The 19,077-nt window shown below is 40.2% G+C and overlaps 1 protein-coding gene across 14 annotated transcripts in view; it reads right to left on the bottom strand.

Moving 5' to 3' along the window:
- The window catches only part of myocd (myocardin), a 122,539-nt gene that overhangs the window by 50,138 nt on the left and 53,324 nt on the right, over nucleotides 1-19,077 (bottom strand). For 12 of the 14 annotated variants that reach the window (XM_067369497.1, XM_067369502.1, XM_067369508.1 and 9 more), the window contains one exon: nucleotides 12,475-12,576. The exons of the other annotated variants lie outside the window; for them this stretch is intronic. In XM_067369497.1, coding sequence (XP_067225598.1) covers nucleotides 12,475-12,553 — 79 coding nt within the window. In that variant the 5' untranslated portion in view covers nucleotides 12,554-12,576. The remainder of the gene's footprint in view (nucleotides 1-12,474; nucleotides 12,577-19,077) is intronic. 14 annotated transcript variants of the gene reach the window in all.

Here is a 19,077-nt window from a genome sequence, read left to right as displayed (position 1 = left end):
CCTCGAGGGAGCTTCGCCAAATATATGGAGTGTGTGCAGGTAAGATGTGGATCCCCATACACCATCCGCCTCAAGTCAGGTCCAAGTCTTCCAAGACATCTTCGTCTCTGCTGGTTTATACCACTTCAAAGTCATCTTCATCTCTGCTGGTTTATCCCAGTTCCAAGTCATCTTTGACTGTTCTGGTTTATCCCAGTTCCAAGTCATCTTCGTCTCTGCTGTTTTATACCACTTCAAAGTCATTTTCATCTCTGCTGGTTTATCCCAGTTCCAAGTCATCTTTGACTGTTCTAGTTTATCCCAGTTCCAAGTCATCTTTGACTGTTCTAGTTTATCCCAGTTCCAAGTCATCTTCATCTTTGCTGGTTTATCCCAGTTCCAAGTCATCTTCGGCTCTGCTGGTTTATCCCAGTTCCAAGTCATCTTTGACTGTTCTAGTTTATCCCAGTTCCAAGTCATCTTTGACTGTTCTGGTTTATCCCAGTTCCAAGTCATCTACGGCTCTGCTGGTTTATCCCAGTTCCAAGTCATCTTTGACTGTTCTGGTTTATCCCAGTTCCAAGTCATATTCGTCTCTGCTGGTTCAACCTAGTTCCAAGTCATGTTTGACTGTGCTGGTGTATCCTAGTTCCAAGTCATCTTCGTCTCTGCTGGTTTATCCCAGTTCCAAGTCATCTTTGACTGTTCTGGTTCAACCCAGTTCCAAGTCGTCTTTGTCTCTGCTGGTTTATCCCAGTTCCAAGTCATCTTCGGCTCTGCTGGTTCAACCCAGTACCAAGTCATCTTTTACTTTTCTGGTTTATCCCAGTTCCAAGTCATCTTTGACTGTTCTGGTTTATCCCAGTTCCAAGTCATCTTCGTCTCTGTTGGTTCAACCTAGTTCCAAGTCATCTTCGTCTCTGCTGGTTCAAACCAGTTCCAAGTCATCTTCGTCACTGCTGGTTCAACCTAGTTCCAAGTCGTCTTTGTCTCTGCTGGTTTATCCCAGTTCCAAGTCATCTTCGGCTCTGCTGGTTCAACCCAGTACCAAGTCATCTTTTACTTTTCTGGTTTATCCCAGTTCCAAGTCATCTTTGACTGTTCTGGTTTATCCCAGTTCCAAGTCATCTTCGTCTCTGTTGGTTCAACCTAGTTCCAAGTCATCTTCGTCTCTGCTGGTTCAACCTAGTTCCAAGTCATCTTCGTCTCTGCTGGTTTATCCCAGTTCCAAGTCATCTTTGACTGTTCTGGTGTATCCTAGTTCCAAGTCATCTTCGTCTCTACTGGTTCAACCTAGTTCGAAGTCATCTTCGTCTCTGCTGGTTCAAACCAGTTCCAAGTCATCTTCGTCTCTGCTGGTTTATCCCAGTTCCAAGTCATCTTTGACTGTTCTGGTGTATCCTAGTTCCAAGTCATCTTCGTCTCTACTGGTTCAACCTAGTTCCAAGTCATCTTCGTCTCTGCTGGTTTATCCCAGTTCCAAGTCATCTTTGACTGTTCTGGTGTATCCTAGTTCCAAGTCATCTTCGTCTCTGCTGGTTCAAACCAGTTCCAAGTCATCTTCGTCTCTGCTGGTTTATCCCAGTTCCAAGTCATCTTCGTCTCTGCTGGTTCAACCTAGTTCCAAGTCATCTTCGTCTCTGCTGGTTTATCCCAGTTCCAAGTCATCTTCGTACCTGCTGGTTTATCCCAGTTCCAAGTCATCTTTGACTGTTCTGGTTTATCCCAGTTCCAAGTCATCTTTGACTGTTCTGGTGTATCCTAGTTCTAAGTCATCTTCGGCTCTGCTGGTTCATCCCAGTTCCAAGTCATCTTCGGCTCTGCTGGTTCAACCCAGTTTCAAGTCATCTTTGACTGTTCTGGTTTATCCCAGTTCCAAGTCATCTTTGACTGTTCTGGTGTATCCTAGTTCTAAGTCAACATCGGCTCTGCTGGTTTATCCCAGTTCCAAGTCATCTTCGTCTCTGCTGGTTCAACCTAGTTCCAAGTCATCTTCGTCTCTGCTGGTTCAAACCAGTTCCAAGTCATCTTTGTCTCTGCTGGTTCAACCTAGTTCCAAGTCATCTTCGTCTCTGCTGGTTCAAACTAGTTCCAAGTCATCTTCGTCTCTGCAGGTTTATCCCAGTTCCAAGTAATCTTTGACTATTCTGGTTTATCCCAGTTCCAAGTCATCTTCGTCTCTGCTGGTTTATCCCAGTTCCAAGTCATCTTTGACTGTTCTGGTGTATCCTAGTTCCAAGTCATCTTCGTCTCTACTGGTTCAACCTAGTTCGAAGTCATCTTCGTCTCTGCTGGTTTATCCCAGTTCCAAGTCATCTTTGACTGTTCTGGTGTATCCTAGTTCCAAGTCATCTTCGTCTCTGCTGGTTCAAACCAGTTCCAAGTCATCTTCGTCTCTGCTGGTTTATCCCAGTTCCAAGTAATCTTTGACTATTCTTGTTTATCCCAGTTCCAAGTCATCTTCGTCTCTGCTGGTTCAACCTAGTTCCAAGTCATCTTCGTCTCTGCTGGTTTATCCCAGTTCCAAGTCATCTTTGACTGTTCTGGTTTATCCCAGTTCCAAGTCATCTTCGTCTCTGCTGGTTTATCCCAGTTCCAAGTCATCTTTGACTGTTCTGGTTTATCCCAGTTCCAAGTCATCTTTGACTGTTCTGATGTATCCTAGTTCTAAGTCATCTTCGGCTCTGCTGGTTTATCCCAGTTCCAAGTCATCTTCGTCTCTGCTGGTTCAACCTAGTTCCAAGTCATCTTCGTCTCTGCTGGTTCAAATCAGTTCCAAGTCATCTTCGTCTCTGCTGGTTCAAACTAGTTCCAAGTCATCTTCGTCTCTGCAGGTTTATCCCAGTTCCAAGTAATCTTTGACTATTCTGGTTTATCCCAGTTCCAAGTCATCTTCGTCTCTGCTGGTTCAACCTAGTTCCAAGTCATCTTCGTCTCTGCTGGTTCAAACTAGTTCCAAGTCATCTTCGTCTCTGCTGGTTTATCCCAGTTCCAAGTAATGTTTGACTATTCTGGTTTATCCCAGTTCCAAGTTATCTTCGTCTCTGCTGGTTCAAACCAGTTCCAAGTCATCTTCGTCTCTGCTGGTTCAAACTAGTTCCAAGTCATCTTCGTCTCTGCTGGTTCAAACTAGTTCGAAGTCATCTTCGTCTCTGCTGGTTTATCCCAGTTCCAAGTAATCTTTGACTATTCTGGTTTATCCCAGTTCCAAGTTATCTTCGTCTCTGCTGGTTCAACCTAGTTCCAAGTCATCTTCGTCTCTGCTGGTTTATCCCAGTTCCAAGTCATCTTTGACTGTTCTGGTTTATCCCAGTTCCAAGTCATCTTCGTCTCTGCTGGTTTATCCCAGTTCCAAGTCATCTTTGACTGTTCTGGTTTATCCCAGTTCCAAGTCATCTTTGACTGTTCTGATGTATCCTAGTTCTAAGTCATCTTCGGCTCTGCTGGTTTATCCCAGTTCCAAGTCATCTTCGTCTCTGCTGGTTCAACCTAGTTCCAAGTCATCTTCGTCTCTGCTGGTTCAAACCAGTTCCAAGTCATCTTCGTCTCTGCTGGTTCAAACTAGTTCCAAGTCATCTTCGTCTCTGCAGGTTTATCCCAGTTCCAAGTAATCTTTGACTATTCTGGTTTATCCCAGTTCCAAGTCATCTTCGTCTCTGCTGGTTTATCCCAGTTCCAAGTCATCTTTGACTGTTCTGGTGTATCCTAGTTCTAAGTCATCTTCGGCTCTGCTGGTTTATCCCAGTTCCAAGTCATCTTCGTCTCTGCTGGTTCAAACTAGTTCCAAGTCATCTTCGTCTCTGCAGGTTTATCCCAGTTCCAAGTAATCTTTGACTATTCTGGTTTATCCCAGTTCCAAGTCATCTTCGTCTCTGCTGGTTTATCCCAGTTCCAAGTAATCTTTGACTATTCTGGTTTATCCCAGTTCCAAGTCATCTTCGTCTCTGCTGGTTCAAACCAGTTCCAAGTCATCTTCGTCTCTGCTGGTTCAACCTAGTTCCAAGTCATCTTCGTCTCTGCTGGTTCAAACTAGTTCCAAGTCATCTTCGTCTCTGCTGGTTTATCCCAGTTCCAAGTCATCTTTGACTGTTCTGGTTTATCCCAGTTCCAAGTCATCTTCGGCTCTGCTGGTACAAACCAGTTCCAAGTTGTCTTTGACTCTCAGTTCCAAGTCATCTTCGATCCCCGCTGCTAGTTCTGCCCTGGCTCAAGTGTCCTTCATCATCCAGCCCCAAGTTGCACTCGTCACCATTGGCTCTGGCCAGCTCCAAGTCTCCTTTCTCTCCACCATGGTCTGTCATCCCTAAGGCTCCGCCAGGCTCCTTTGTCTCTCTGTCAATCATTGCTCTAGCTCTGCCTTGGACTTCAGAGTCTCCAGCTGCGCCCCAACCCTCCACCCATCTGGCTCTGCTGGACTCCTCCTTCCCTCCGTTTTTGCAATCATCCTCAGTCACTACGACTTCGGCCAGGTCTGCCAAGCTCACGCCCCACCTTGGGACTCTGTGTCGCCCTGGGTCATCGTCTCCTCAGCTCCAACTGGGTCTTTCACATCTCCACCGCAGTTGATCTCGTTCCATCCTCTCTCCATTGGTTCCGCCTCCATTCCTCCATTCGTCTCCCCTCTGGCTCCTCCCTACATTGGTTCCACTGTGGTGTTTCCCTCTGCCAGCCTCTCCTTCGGTCACGTCTCTCTCTCTCTGGCTCCACGTCCTTGAAAACAGTTGTGCTGCTTCATTTCTTGTGGATTCTGTTTCCAATAAATGCTGTTCTTTTAGAAATTTCTAGTCATCAAAAAATCCTGAAAATATAAAATGAATGACAGTTTCCACAAAAATATGAAGCAGCACAACTGGTTTCAACATTGATAAAAATAATCAGAATTTTGTTTTGAGCAGCAAATCATCATATTAGAATGATTTCTGAAGGATCATGTGACACTGAAGACTGGAGTAATGATGCTGAAAATTCAGCTTTGATCACAGGAATAAATTACACTTTACTGTATATTCACATAGAAAACAGCTGATTTACATTGTAATAATATTTCACTGTTTTTACTGTATTTTAGATAAAATAATGTAGCCTTGGTGATCAGAAAAGACTTATTTCAAAAACATAAAAAAAATCTAATTGTTACAAACTTTTGACAACCAGCATACGTTTTTTTTTTTTTTTTAACATCAAGTTAAACTAAATGAAAATGAGAAATGTTGCCTTGGCAAATTTCTAAATATGTTTTATTTTAATACAAGCAACAGAAATGTTTTTTTTGGTTTTGGTTGATTTTCTGTTAACTATAATAACCCTGGTGGCTAGTTCATCTCTCAGCTGAGCTGGATATTGTGTTACTGTTTTCATTTCCAAGGAAAGGATTTCTCCCTTGGTAAAATTCACAACGCAAATCTCTTGTATCCACAATACAACACCTGGAAAAAGAAACTGTCCATTAATCTTTGCCGCCCCAAAATCCGCGCTTTAAACTCCACTCATCCCTGCAGCACATGCGAGCAGCTCCATCCTCCGTGTTTCTGAATAACCTCGCGGGTTGTTTTCAGGTCACTGTGGTCGAGTGCTCTCTTAATTGAATTTCTTGAGTGCTTTGTTTAATATGCAGCCGTTAAATGTCTATAAATAGAGACCGGGATGAGATGACCTCATCTTTTCCGGTTTCACTGCTCAGGCCCGAGGATATTATATAGCAGAAAGCTCTTATCATCTGCTGTAAACAATGAAAGAATTAGGCTATTTGATAGTGTTGTGGATTCGTGCGGATCTAAATGTTAGCATTAAAACAGTTGTATTAGATCACAGAGTCGGTTAAAGTAACTAAACTAACCAATGGTCTGAAGTAACGACTGTAAACACTGGGTTTGTCCTCAGGGATTCATGCGTGCATTCAGCCTTCATGGAAATATATTACTAAAGGGGTCTTGTGTGTGCTCACTTTTTAGGACATACTTCCCTAGTTTTCTGAATCATAAGCTACTCAATATTAGCTGTAGAATTGTTATACAACACAGCCAAACCAATATTCAGTCTTGCACAAATGCTGAAACAATGACAAAATCTCTGTTACGGAATAATAATCACACTATCATATTGATTTGAGAAATATGCATGTGCGTACAGAGAGAACATAGTGTAGATAATCATAATCACTATTTGATTAACAGCAGACGAGTGCAGAATCCCCAAAATAAGCGAGACTGATAACACAAGATATTCTCTCATATATGATTTGTTCTTCCATGAATCAAGAAGTCAGATTCATTAGAGCGTGATGACCTCATCCTCTCATATATATACGTCTCACTTGGCTCTGCCGTGAATGCATTTATGAGAGTGATCTGCTATGTGTTTTTGTGTATGAACCAGCAGCAGCCCGTATTTATATTAGCTGAAAACCAATTTCAACTGTACATTCCAAATAGGTGAACAACTCTTGGCTGTGGGCACGAATATTTCAAAGCTTACAACAAAATCAACCACCAATGTCCAGTGCAGTGAGCGGTGCCATATGTGCAAAACATTCTGCAACCAAAATAATGAACAACCGAATTATGACTTTAACCCCAAAGCATATTCTAAAAAACTTTTACTCTAATAACACTCAATGTGATATCAATTATAAGACCAGAAACACAGCCGTCGACATTCTTCACTTGCCTTTAAAAATTATCCTAAATATCTATTTATGTTTATGAACATGAGGGTGATAATATTAGGTGACATGCATTATCCATCAACCTTCGGAGGTTCAAACGAAACGATTCATTTACATATGAGCGATTTCATGGATAAACTGCGGCACATTCCACCTGTTGCTGAATGAGATGTTTTGTTTTTATTTTACGCTGATGGTATCAGAACTCTTGGCAGTTCCTTCCGATACATTTTTCCCTTTTTCATGTTTTCTTAGCTGATAAATGACACGAGACTGTTCGGAGCAAACAAATCTATTGTTTGCGGACACTGCGAATCGAGCGGTTTGTGCGGATCTCAGCCTGTTGCTATGAGGTACGGAGGGAATAATGCTACACGGACACAACAGGATGTTTATAATCGACTGGAACGTGATGCTGTCAGCAAAAATATTGTTTTGCATTCATAAAAATGGTCATAACTCTAGATCAAGCCGGCAACTCCAAACAGATGAGCTTAATCTCTTACCCATCGCTGCTACAAAATCAGCATGGAATTCACATGAAAGATTCCTAGTGCAGCTTTCCACTCATTCCAGATTGTAAAAGTAAGTATTTTATGGCAGGTGTTGGTTTGAACACGGGGGCCAAAAAGCCTTTTGTCAGAGGCTCTCCCTCCGCCCGCTTCACGTCTGCGATAGCATCAAGCGAAATCTGGGTTCGCATGAAATGCCTATAAAACAAAGAGGGAAAGTCGATCCATTCCTGGTGCGAGCAGCGCCGCCGCTATTATCTGGGTCAACGAAAGCGAGTAAAAGCTTTGAAGTTCAGCCACAAGTTTTGTTTGTACCTCCTTGTTACTTTTATTCCAAAACGTTGGTGGCTTGAACAGGACTGAATCAGCTGAATAATAACTCTATTGTGTTATGTAGAGCTGCTTTACAGCAGAATTAAACTCTAATTGCAACACTGATCATTATTTATCACTGTAAATCGTTGTTGTATAGAGCGCATTAGAAATAAAGCTGACATTTTTCCAATGCACACTACACTAACTGAATACTTCCTAAAAAAAAATACAATAGTTTTATTTTTTTAAATATGTGAGTTATGTAATGTCAAAAATGCTTAAAATCTTAACAAACTTAAAAATTTGCACAAAATCATTCATATAAGTCTTTAAATAAGCAGTTAAACAAAACGATTTTTCTCTTATTTCAGAAACAAATCCAATCAAGTGTGTCCAGACTTTGTATTTTTTAATTTATAATAAAATATAATAATTTTATCGCTATTTTTTAAATATATGAGTTAAGTAATGACAAAAATGCTAAACAAATCAAAGAAAAATCTGCTCCAATTCATTCATTTAAAAAGCACACATAAGCCTAATTTGTGGCGATTAGAGTAATTTCAAGCAAACCTCAAAAGGTTTTTTCCTCATCTTTCAGAAAAGTTAGACTTTGTAGTGTGATTGGTAGTGTGCTTCATTGTAACTGATCTAAGTTCCCGATTGACTTCCTTTCCTCTGATTGTCTGCATGAAGCACAAACGCTCAGTTTCGCAGCAGGTAATGAATGAGCCGACGCTGATTTGGAATCCGGTGCTGATTTCGCTCATTCCCGTCACGAGCGTTTTGAGTCTCGCTTTGATCATGACGTCAGTCAGCTGTTTCCCAGATGAATGACAAATGAGCCCGATGACAGCAGATGTTTGTACGAGCAGAAAATCCTCACTGAGTTTGTTTTATTAGGCCACAGAAGTGAAACCACTCGCTGACAAATTAACTAACAAACAATGGCTGGAGTTTTATGAGAAGATGAAAATGTAAACAGTAGCACTTCAGTGGACAGACACACTTCAAGATGATCTGAAGCATGTGTAGTTTGTTGACTTTCTTCAGCCGAGGTTTCAGAATAATAATGCAGATGAAACGAGAAACCGATCCTGAAGTAAAGTTACAGGAAAAATCTGCTAACGCTTTACAATAAGGTTAATGCATTAACTAACATTATCTGACAATTAGCAATAGACTTGTATTTATTTACCGTACAACTGTTCATATAATTCATGTCAGCTCAGATACATTAAAAGATTAGTTCAAATGTCCTGATCATTTACTCTCCTCCATGTCATCCAAGATGTTCTTGTCTTTCTTTCTTCAGTGGAAAAGAAATGAAGGAAATCATTCCAGGATTTTTCTCCATATAGTGGACTTCACTGGGGTTCAACGGGATGAAGGTCCAAATGTGAGTTTCAGTGCAGCTTCAAAGAGCTCTACATGATCCCAGACGAGGAATAAGAGTCTCATCTAGAGAAACCATCAGACATTTACTAAACAAAAAAACATTATATACTTTTTAACCACAAATGCTCGTCTTGCACTGCTCTGTGATGCTCCACGCATGACGTAATCATGTTGGAATGGTCACGCGTGACGTAGGAGGAAGTATATGGAGAAAATTCTGGAATGTTTTCCTCAAAATCCTTCATTTCTTTTCAAAAGACAAACATCTTGGGGGTGAGTAAATTATCAGGGAATTTTAAATCTGACGTGAACTAATGCTTTAAATAATATTAACAAATGCAACATTTGATTTTAATAATGTATTGTTAAATTAACATCAACCGAGATGCTATAGAGGTATTTTTCATTGTTTTATCTTGTTTTATTCAAGTATTACAGAAAATCTTAGAGGTGACAATTACCAACGAGCAGTTAAAGGGATCATGTTTTACTCGCTCTCATGTCGTCCTTTCCTCCACAGAACATAAAACGAGACGTTCAGCAGAATGTTCACGCTGTTCTTTCCCATGAAAGCTGATGGAAATTGCGGCTGTCAAGCTTCCTTTGTGTGAGGAACAGACTGAACTTTACATTGTTTAAAAAACTTCTTACATTGTTTTATTCCTCACACAGATCTATCAAATGGCTTCAGAAGACTTGGACTATAGTGCACACATCACATCTTTTGCATGGAAGAGCAGCATGAACATCTTGCTAAACATCGCTTTTAAAAAGGAAGGCATGCAGTTTAATATCCACATAATATTTAATATGAACGCAGAAAGCTTTAATGCAAAGTTGAAAAGAAAAAAACAACGCGTGGTGTCGGAGGAAGAGATGCAGGAGAGACGAGAGCTGGCGTATTTTCCCTGGGTTTAATAAAATGCCGTCACACTCATCCGCACACATGGGGATCGAGTGAGGAAAAGAGCACAAATAAACACTGCCACTGCTGTGTGAACGATGCCATCATGTGGATCCTTTCAACACGTGAACACAGACACAACTCTTCACTTTTGATGATCATTTTAGGGAGGCGTTGTGGATTCTGATTGGTTATTGATGAAACGTGGGTCAAACGTACACAAATCCAGTTTAAAGGGTTCACCGTTTGTCAGGAACAGTGAACTGAACCGCTCAGGTTAATGTGAGGAAAGACCGCATGTAGTCTCGGTATCTGTCAAACTGTGATGTAACGCCTGTTTCCACTTCCAGCTTCGCAGGGCTGTCCAGTAAAGTGTGTTCCTACAATTACCAAACAACTGAGGCTCATCTGAAGAGCAGGAAAACACCCCAGTGGTGAAACTGACGTTCACTCGATCGCTTACAGCCACACATGACATCATGGAAAACTGGGCAGCCGCGTCTTTCTCTCACAATGAGTCGGGAGTCCAGGGATCCATCATTCTAAAAATACAGTTTCTATCGCGGCATTCCGCAAATACTTTCATCCCTAAACCTTGTGATTCAAGTGGCATTTAAGCTGGTTTGATTAGACTATGAAGTGGAAAAGCAGAGCGCACTGATATTTCAGCATGGATTAGTCATCAGCTGCTTCTAATAAAACGTTCAAACGATCTTGTTTTATCTGGCCAGGGGAGTTTCTTGGCAGAGCCGCGCGTTGCATACTTACCTATTTACCTGGTATGTATATTGGCAAAAACAAACGCTGTTCTTAAAGAGGAATATTCACTTTTGAGATAATGAAGGAAAATGATCAAATCATTTGTCATGTAGTTTCATAAACTGCGGTGAAGTTATCAATGACCCCATGTACTTTTGTACTCAAAATCCAGAGATTTAAAGAGAACAAATAGTGCAGTTACTTTGTGTGTCCATATGAAGGTATCACTGCGTGCATCATACACTTACTGAAGAAGAAGCAACATGACTGAAGACAGTAAGTGTTGTTTTCTGAGTTTATGCTTAAAACAGTATGTATCTTGATCTAAGAATGTTTAGATATTTGTGCTGGAAAACAAGATAAAAAAATGCTGAGGAAGAACATCATTTTTTGCAGTGTGTTGCTGCATCTTGCAGGGAGATTTGCAACGTTTAGTAACTGTGAACTGTCCATAATCAAAGAGAGATACAAGACTGCTATTAACATCCATCTCAGCTGATGCGATCACAAGAGGTCAGCCGAAGCACTGCTGTTAAACACGAGTCTCCTGTCCAGAGCGTGTCTCTCTATAAACATCACTTAGAACGTCAGTGCATGATGACGAAGGACGAAGCAGAAAAAAATAAATGCTGCACTAAAAATAATCATTAGTTTAAGTTCACATTGGGTTATCTCACACACACACACACACACACACACACACACACACACACACACACACACACACACACACACACACACACACACACACACACACACACACACACACACACACACACACACACACACACACAACCTCCATGCAACATTCTGGGAACGTTAGTTTATGGTTATTAAAAACATAAGAGCATTGCCAGAATGTTAGAATGACTTCGACTATCATCACTGCATCTGACACTTGGTGCATTTTATGTATTTTTTCCCCTATCAAATATTTTAGTAATCATCATAAATTTGGTATCAAACACTTAAAATTCATCCTGTGAAAACTCTTTTGTAATTGGACACTGCATTACTATGAAAACACTACTTTTTTTATCAGCTCAACTTTGTGATATCAACATTAAATTTGGACACAATTTGGTTAGAGATAAGGCTTTGATTTTTTTGATTTGCAGTTTTCGAGGTCAAATTCTTTCGTAAAATATCTATTTTGTATCAAATAAAAATGTTTAGTTCCATACATTTGCTTTACACTGCAGAAAAAGCTATTATTTGCTATTAAATGCTAATATTTTTGTCTTATTTCAAGTACAAATATCTAAAAATACTTAAATCAAGATGCATTTTCTATACAAAAAAATATCATAAGATGTTTACTTTTGTTTTCTGGGGAAAAAAACTAAATGAAGTGCATTTTGGTTAAAACTAGTAAAATTATCTGCCAATGTGATAAGTACGGAGCCCCGGACATGACAAAATAGTAGGCTAAATCGTGCGCACGATTTACTATTTCGTTCCCACGATTTATAAATCATGCGCATGATTTATAAATCAAGGGAATTAAATACTTAATCGTGTGCACGATTTAATTTTTTTTCCTGCATGTCATGTGTGGGGCTCCGTAGGTAAGAAAAATAATCTTGCAAACAGAAAACAAGAATCTTTTTCTTACCCCACTGGCAGATAATTTTATGTGTTTTAAGCAAAATGCACTTAATTTATATTCCAGCGTACAGTAAACAAAGTTCTGTAACTTTTTTACACTTTCACTTCTGCAATAATCAGCTGAGTGTCTTCTTTAAAAAGAAGTTTTGAGTTCAGATCTGTGTGAATTTAACAGGTTACTAATTACACTGAAACATTATAAGACGCTTCCTCTGCTCTCAAAGATGGCGTCCATGCAACGTTTTCCAAGATAATGTGTAATTTTTGACATTGTTGCTTGCAAGACAGATTGATACGCAATAAATGAAGGGATGAGGATGTGATGATGAACTCACCATTCTTGTGCTGTGTGTGTGAGGAGGGATGAAGGTCAGGCTTCCTCATGCTGGAGTCATGAGTCTTCGCTGCATTCATCTCCCTGTCCGCGCTCCCGCAGTCTGTCCCGGCCCAAACACACACCAGAACACAAGTCACATTCAGCATGTGAGGCTCGCTTCACATTCACACCATGATTACGGACCCATAACTTATTCACCTTGCAAAGCTCTTGTGTGGAACACAAAACAAGAGATTCAGCAGAATGTTCAAGCTGCTCTTTTCCATACAATGAAAGCGAATGACGTCCACAGATGTTAAACTAAACTTTCAGTGAATAATGATTTAAATTTCAGTCTGTTTCTCACACAAAGCTGTCACAAGATTAGGAATGTAGTGCACGAGTCATATGGACTACTTTTATGTTGCTTTTATCATGATTTTGCTTTGTTTTGATGCTTTATCATGTTTTTTGTCACCATGCACTCTCAATGTATTCTTGAACAATCTATGTTTGTGTTCAACGGAAGAAAGAAAGTCAAACAGATTTGGAACAACATGAGAATGAGTAAATGAAGAGAAAATATTCATTTTTGGTTTATAACTTTAACGTTTACCGGATTATCTTGATTGTGTACACTCGTAAAAATAAAGGTTCTTATTGGCATTGATGGATCCATTAAGAACCTTTAACATCCACGGAACCTAAAGGGCCATTATAGTGAAAAAAAGGTTCTTCAGATGATTAAAATGTTCTTCACACTGAGAAAAAACTGGTTCTTTTAAGAACTGATCACTGAAAGGTTCATTGGGGAACCAGAAATGGTTCTTCTATGGCATCACTGCGAAAAACACCCTTCTGGAACCTTTATTTTAGGAGTGTAAGAAGCAGCTATAGCCTTGAATTGAAGCCAAAGAATGTGTTTCTGAAACAGACAGGACCGTTTGCTATTGATTTTCCTTGAGATCTGTTTTAGCAAGAAGATATTCAGCAGTGGCTGAAGCCTAACTGTTTGTTTACAAAGCATAAGCTCACAAATGCATCTCCCTTCCACCGTGACATTCGTTACAGAGTTCATAATGAGCGGACCTTAAACACACGGACCGTTCAGTAGCTTCGAGGGCCTCCACAATGTGTCCTTGTGAAAAACGAGCCTTTCGGTTTCCTCTCCACGAGCCAAGACTTCTTTACACACCATCTACAGAAACAAACCGCATAGGGCACTCCAAACATACATCTCTGTTTTCTTTAATAAGCTGTGTTTTCAAAACCACTAAGATGTCTGAAGGACATTAATTCCCTTAAAATGTCACGGCTTGTAAAAATACTCTTGTTATCAAAACCACGCTGCCAATTTATTGCGTATTTGACATGCCAAAAAGCCACGGCATTGATAAAACCATGGAATAATGGAGTTTAATGGTCACATGCATACAATGTCGTAGGTTTATGCAAATAAACCGGTTAATCAGACTAACTTGCTGATATGTTTTACCAGTTAAGAAATGTTGGTAGCATTTTATTTTACAGTCCTGTTCCCCGTATACATACTACGTGCCTATTACAGTAATTACAATAACTAGGTACTAACCCTGAACCCTGCCCTGAACCTGACCCTAACCCCTGTAGTTACCTGATATTACCCAGTGTTTTCTTAGGTAAGTACACTGTAAGTACACATACTGCAAAATAAAGTGCAACTGAAATGTTTTAGATGGGATGTATTTTGACCTTGGGGCTCGTATAACTGCATTAGGAAACCCACGTCAGGTCAAAGCAAATCAAAACAAATAAGGTGTTAATAGATGGACGAATATTCTGGACCTCATTCACTTCATAGAAATGCAACATCTGATGAAGAGTCCATCCCACACAGACTGAAGAAAGACTCTTAACTGATGGGAAAGTCTTCAAAGCCTCCATCCCAGATGCAATCCGGCTCATTATGTCTCATGTGACCGTATGAGTCACAGCGTTTAGGGATGGACGCTGGAAACCCAAGGCCGGGGAATATTTGTGAGCCAGTGACAGCGCCACACTGCAGTAAAACATGACACACGACGCCTTTTGATGAACGCTGATGAATGTTGTGCAGCGTAATTAAAGGCCATCACGATACACGATGGAATTCATAATCATCTACGTACCTGTCAGCATACTGTAGTAAATCACTGCCGCTGGGAGAAAGAGGCTGCTTAACTTCTGTTTCGGGTACTTGGAGTCTTTTTATAACTCACAGTACACCAATAGCTGGCATATTTCTCCTCATATTACTGAATTATTTCACATTTGCATTATGTGCAGTTTGCATCCCGGTCTCATACGAAAGACGTACCTGTGGGAACGTTTTCGCGAGTCACCAAAATACGTACCAATGCGTACATATCACAACAGAAATGAACACTAGAGGCAGTAAAACGGCAAGCGCTTTTGTTCGTTTTCATACACAGTTGCGATTACGGGGTCAGATTATGGATTAATAAAGACTCGTTTTCACAATATTATTTTATGACTTCAAAACGCTTTTTTACCAGAGTGCACGATTTGTAAGTAAATATATATTTTGGACTTTGCATTGCATAACCAGCTCCATATGTTTCGCTTTTCTGATATAACAAGCATCGGTTGCTCAGCTGATATTGAGTTGTACTTAAAGGGGTACTGGAAAGATGAATGTGTATTTAAAATTGGTCATTTATGTAGTAGAAATGTGAAATTATTTTTGAATTTGGAGCTTTCTAGACTGAGAAAAGGCAGAAAATGTATTTTTGACTAATGTGGATGAAAGACAACAACTCCCAGAATGCACTTGTTTTGCTGCCCTTGCGAGGCCACGCCCAAACCACGCCTATCGGTTACAGGCGGCATTTCCAGGAAAATTCAAACAACTAGGCTTGCTTTGTTACATATTAATTCTATAAATCGTGAGTTAGTTCATACATTTACAGCGAAATTGTGCTAAATTGCTTTGTACCTGGATGTACACACAAAACCAGGAAAGGACAAGTAAGTTTCCATCATTTTCCGATTAAGTTAAAGATTTGGAGCGATGTAAACAGTGGCTGCGGGCCATCAAGCACCTGAAGTTTGGAGATGACACCGTTATAGAAAACCTAAAAAAACGCAGAATATGTAGTCTCCATTTCAAGCACGAGGACTACGAACCAAATATCTTTGCAATGAAGAGGACCATTCTGAAGGACACCGCGATACCATCAATATTCACTTTCCCAGAGGACGAACAGCCTGGGCATCTGGCACTAAGCGTATTCGCCCAGAGGTAAGACTCGCTGATACTAGACTGATAACACAGGAGCCTATATGTAGTGTTGTAGGCGGCAGTAAAACTGCAAACTTAGCAAAGTAACGTTAGATAGACAATTACATATAAGTTGCATATAAGTTGACTGTCATCAAAGTAAAGCCACTGTTCTGTAAAACTGAGTTAGTCTATTTATCTATTTATGCTAACGTTACCACAAAAGCCTGTTGCTGTATTGGTTGAGATGACTGCAGAGACCGATACATTTGCGAGATGAACCACTGATGTAGTGCAGACTATAACAAAATATGTTAAGCTTAAAAATATAATTGACACCCACTTTTGATAAAATCTTTGATCTATGTCCGTGAGTAACCTCAAAAGCGCATATGTATGGGCGTGGCGAAAAAATGTATGATATATATATATATAGGGGCACACCTCTTAATTAATGATTTGAGGTGTTTCAATCAGACCCATTGCCACAGGTGTTTCATACAAATCATCACTAATCAGAGAAATGTGTGTGATTGACCATGTGACTGTACAGACTGCCAGATGTTCTTCCTGGAGCTCAAACGGTAGATTGTGGTTCTTGCAACACCAAGTTTGGGTTCGATCCCCACTGCATGAATCGTTCAGATGTATACCTTAGTTTGGACACCCTCGTCATTCTGAAGAGTTCAATGAATTCAAGCCTGGTACAGTGATAGGATGCGTCCTTTGCAATAAGTCGGTTCATGAAATTTCATCCTGCTAGATATTCCACATTCAACTGTAAGTGGCATTACTGGAAGCGTTTAGGAACAGCAGCAACTCTTCTGAAGCTCAAAACCATGTAAAGTCACAGAGAGGGGTCACTGGGTGCTGAGACACATGGTGGCATTAATATCAGCACAAAAACTGTGCGGCGGGAGCTTCACGGAGTGGGTTTCCATGGCTGAGCAGCTGCATGCCTCACATCACCACATACAATGGCAAGCGTGGGATAGAGTGGTGGACTCTGGAGCAGTGGAAACGTCCTGTTGAGCGACGGATCACACTTCTCTGATTGTCAGTTTGATGGGTGAGTCTGGGTTTGGCGGATGCCAGAAGAACGTCACCTGACTGTGAAGTGTGCTGGAGGAGGGATAATGAGCTGTTTTTCATGGGTTAGGCTGGGCATCTTAATGCTTCAGCACACCAAGACATGCTTTGGACAATGCTACACTTCCAACTTTGTGGGAACAGTTTGGGGAAGGCCCTTTTCTATGCATGACTGTGCCCAAGTGCACAAAGCAAGGTCCATAAAGAGATGGTTGGATGTGTTTGTTGTGGAAGAACTTGACTGGCCCACACAAAGTCCTGACCTCAACCCCATCTAACACCTTTGGGATGAACTGGAACAGAGATCGTGAGTCTTCTTGTCCAACATCAGTGCCTAACCTGATGAATGGGCAAAAATTCCCACTGAAACTCCAAGATCTTGTGGAAAGCCTTTCCAGAAGAGTGGAAGCTGTTATAGCTGTAAAGTACAGCTAAATGCATCCACATCCATATTAATGTGTATTTAGAATACATAGAGGGAAACGACCTAGAGGGGAAATATTGCCCTTTAATACTGATGTTTTCTGACATAACTCCTAATGCAAAATAACTAAAATTAGCCCCTTTCATGAATGAACTCATTTAAAGACAGTTTTATGTGGTGTGTTTTTTTTCTCCTGTCATTTTTAATCGCGTCCCCCTTTCCTTCTCTTCTCCACTTTATTTCAAACTGACCACCAGTTGAGTTGAACAATTGCCAGATTTATGGGAGGCTTTCATTGCTTGCTTTATTTATGTTGGGGTTACTCCAGGACTTCCAGGGATGAGTTTGTGAAAGAATTAACACAGTGATGATTTTTCTTTATTTATTATATAAAGACCCAATATAGGCCGTCAGTGTCGGGCTGCTTTTGGACATCATCTAGTTGGAGAAACAATGAACAACTAATCTACTAACCTTTATTATTATTAAAGGGAAATATTTCCCCATGAAACATTTTGAACCATTATGAGGACATACATATACTGTGTATATATATAAACAAATCCATGCATTTGCAGGTTAATTCGCTTAAGCGTAAAATAAAGATAAAAACACTTCAGCATTATTCATCTGAAAATAGAATTCTACACACATCTGCAAGGATTTATGGAGAATTTATTTCTTTGACACCACTGCTGATGCCATTTACAAACATTTCCTGAGATATTTACCGTTCTAATACAACACACGTCTTTTACAATTATTCCCTGTCTGCAGCTTTCCACAAAAAAGGGAAATATGAATAAAAATAGTACTGATGTTTGTGGCTAAATATGCACCAACAATCCATACAACAAATGAGCTAGGAAACAATAAACCGTGTCACACCGAGTCTGATGACAGGCAATATTTAAATGGAATGTAAACCTGAGCTCCTGAGAAACGACATGTTTAATGAACGGACTGATCAGAGGCATTATGTGCTACTGAGGTGAATCTGAAAACTGTTGATAGTAAAGCGTCATATTTACAGAGTTTATCCTAAAGTAAACAGACGCAGGGAAAGCAAAAAGGTGTCAGACAAGCTGTTGAATGACTTTTTAACAGAAGATTTGGCCAGATTTAGAGCTTTTGCCATTCTATAATAAACAATGGCATGGGTATATTGAAAATATTTACTTAATTCTGCAAAGTGACTTATGGCAACATCGGCTGCTAAACAGAATGTCATGAGTGTTATGGCGTCAGGTACCATGGACTGTATAAATACTCTCTGTGCACTTGTTTATAGGAAAGCCCCATCTGGCTTCAGCTAGTACTGTGACCCCAAGCTTTTTTCAAATGGAAAATATAACACAAGTGTTTGCTGAGAGAGAACTACAGCAGTCAACTGTCAAGTGACAGACGAGGCCGTGTTGTAAAAGACGCAGACTCCACGTCCATGCGTCTCTCATACCTAATAAACAGATCTTGAAGAACCATCTACACAGAACTTATCCATGTTCTCATGATCTGACATGATCCTGTGCTTCAGTAGGACATCTACATTTATCTATCTGACACAAGCTTTTATCCAAACTAAGATATACATTTGAACAATTCATGCATCTGGAATCGAACGACCTTGGTGTCGCAAGAACCATGATCTACTGTTTGAGCTCCAGGAAGAACATCTGGCAGTCTGTACAAAGAGTCACATGATCAATCACACACATCTATCTGATTAGTGACCTTGAAATAATTCAGAATATGAAATAACTAATATGTTCTGTTTATTTCCAGGTTTTAAATGGGATTTTTACATTTTAGATTTTCAGTTTTGGACCCCATTGTGTATATACTACTACTAC

Source organism: Chanodichthys erythropterus, chromosome 19 (assembly GCF_024489055.1).
Source record: "Chanodichthys erythropterus isolate Z2021 chromosome 19, ASM2448905v1, whole genome shotgun sequence".
NCBI lineage: Eukaryota > Metazoa > Chordata > Actinopteri > Cypriniformes > Xenocyprididae > Chanodichthys > Chanodichthys erythropterus.
Note: the sequence above shows the minus strand (reverse complement) of the source record. Positions and strands in the feature narration are given on the sequence as shown.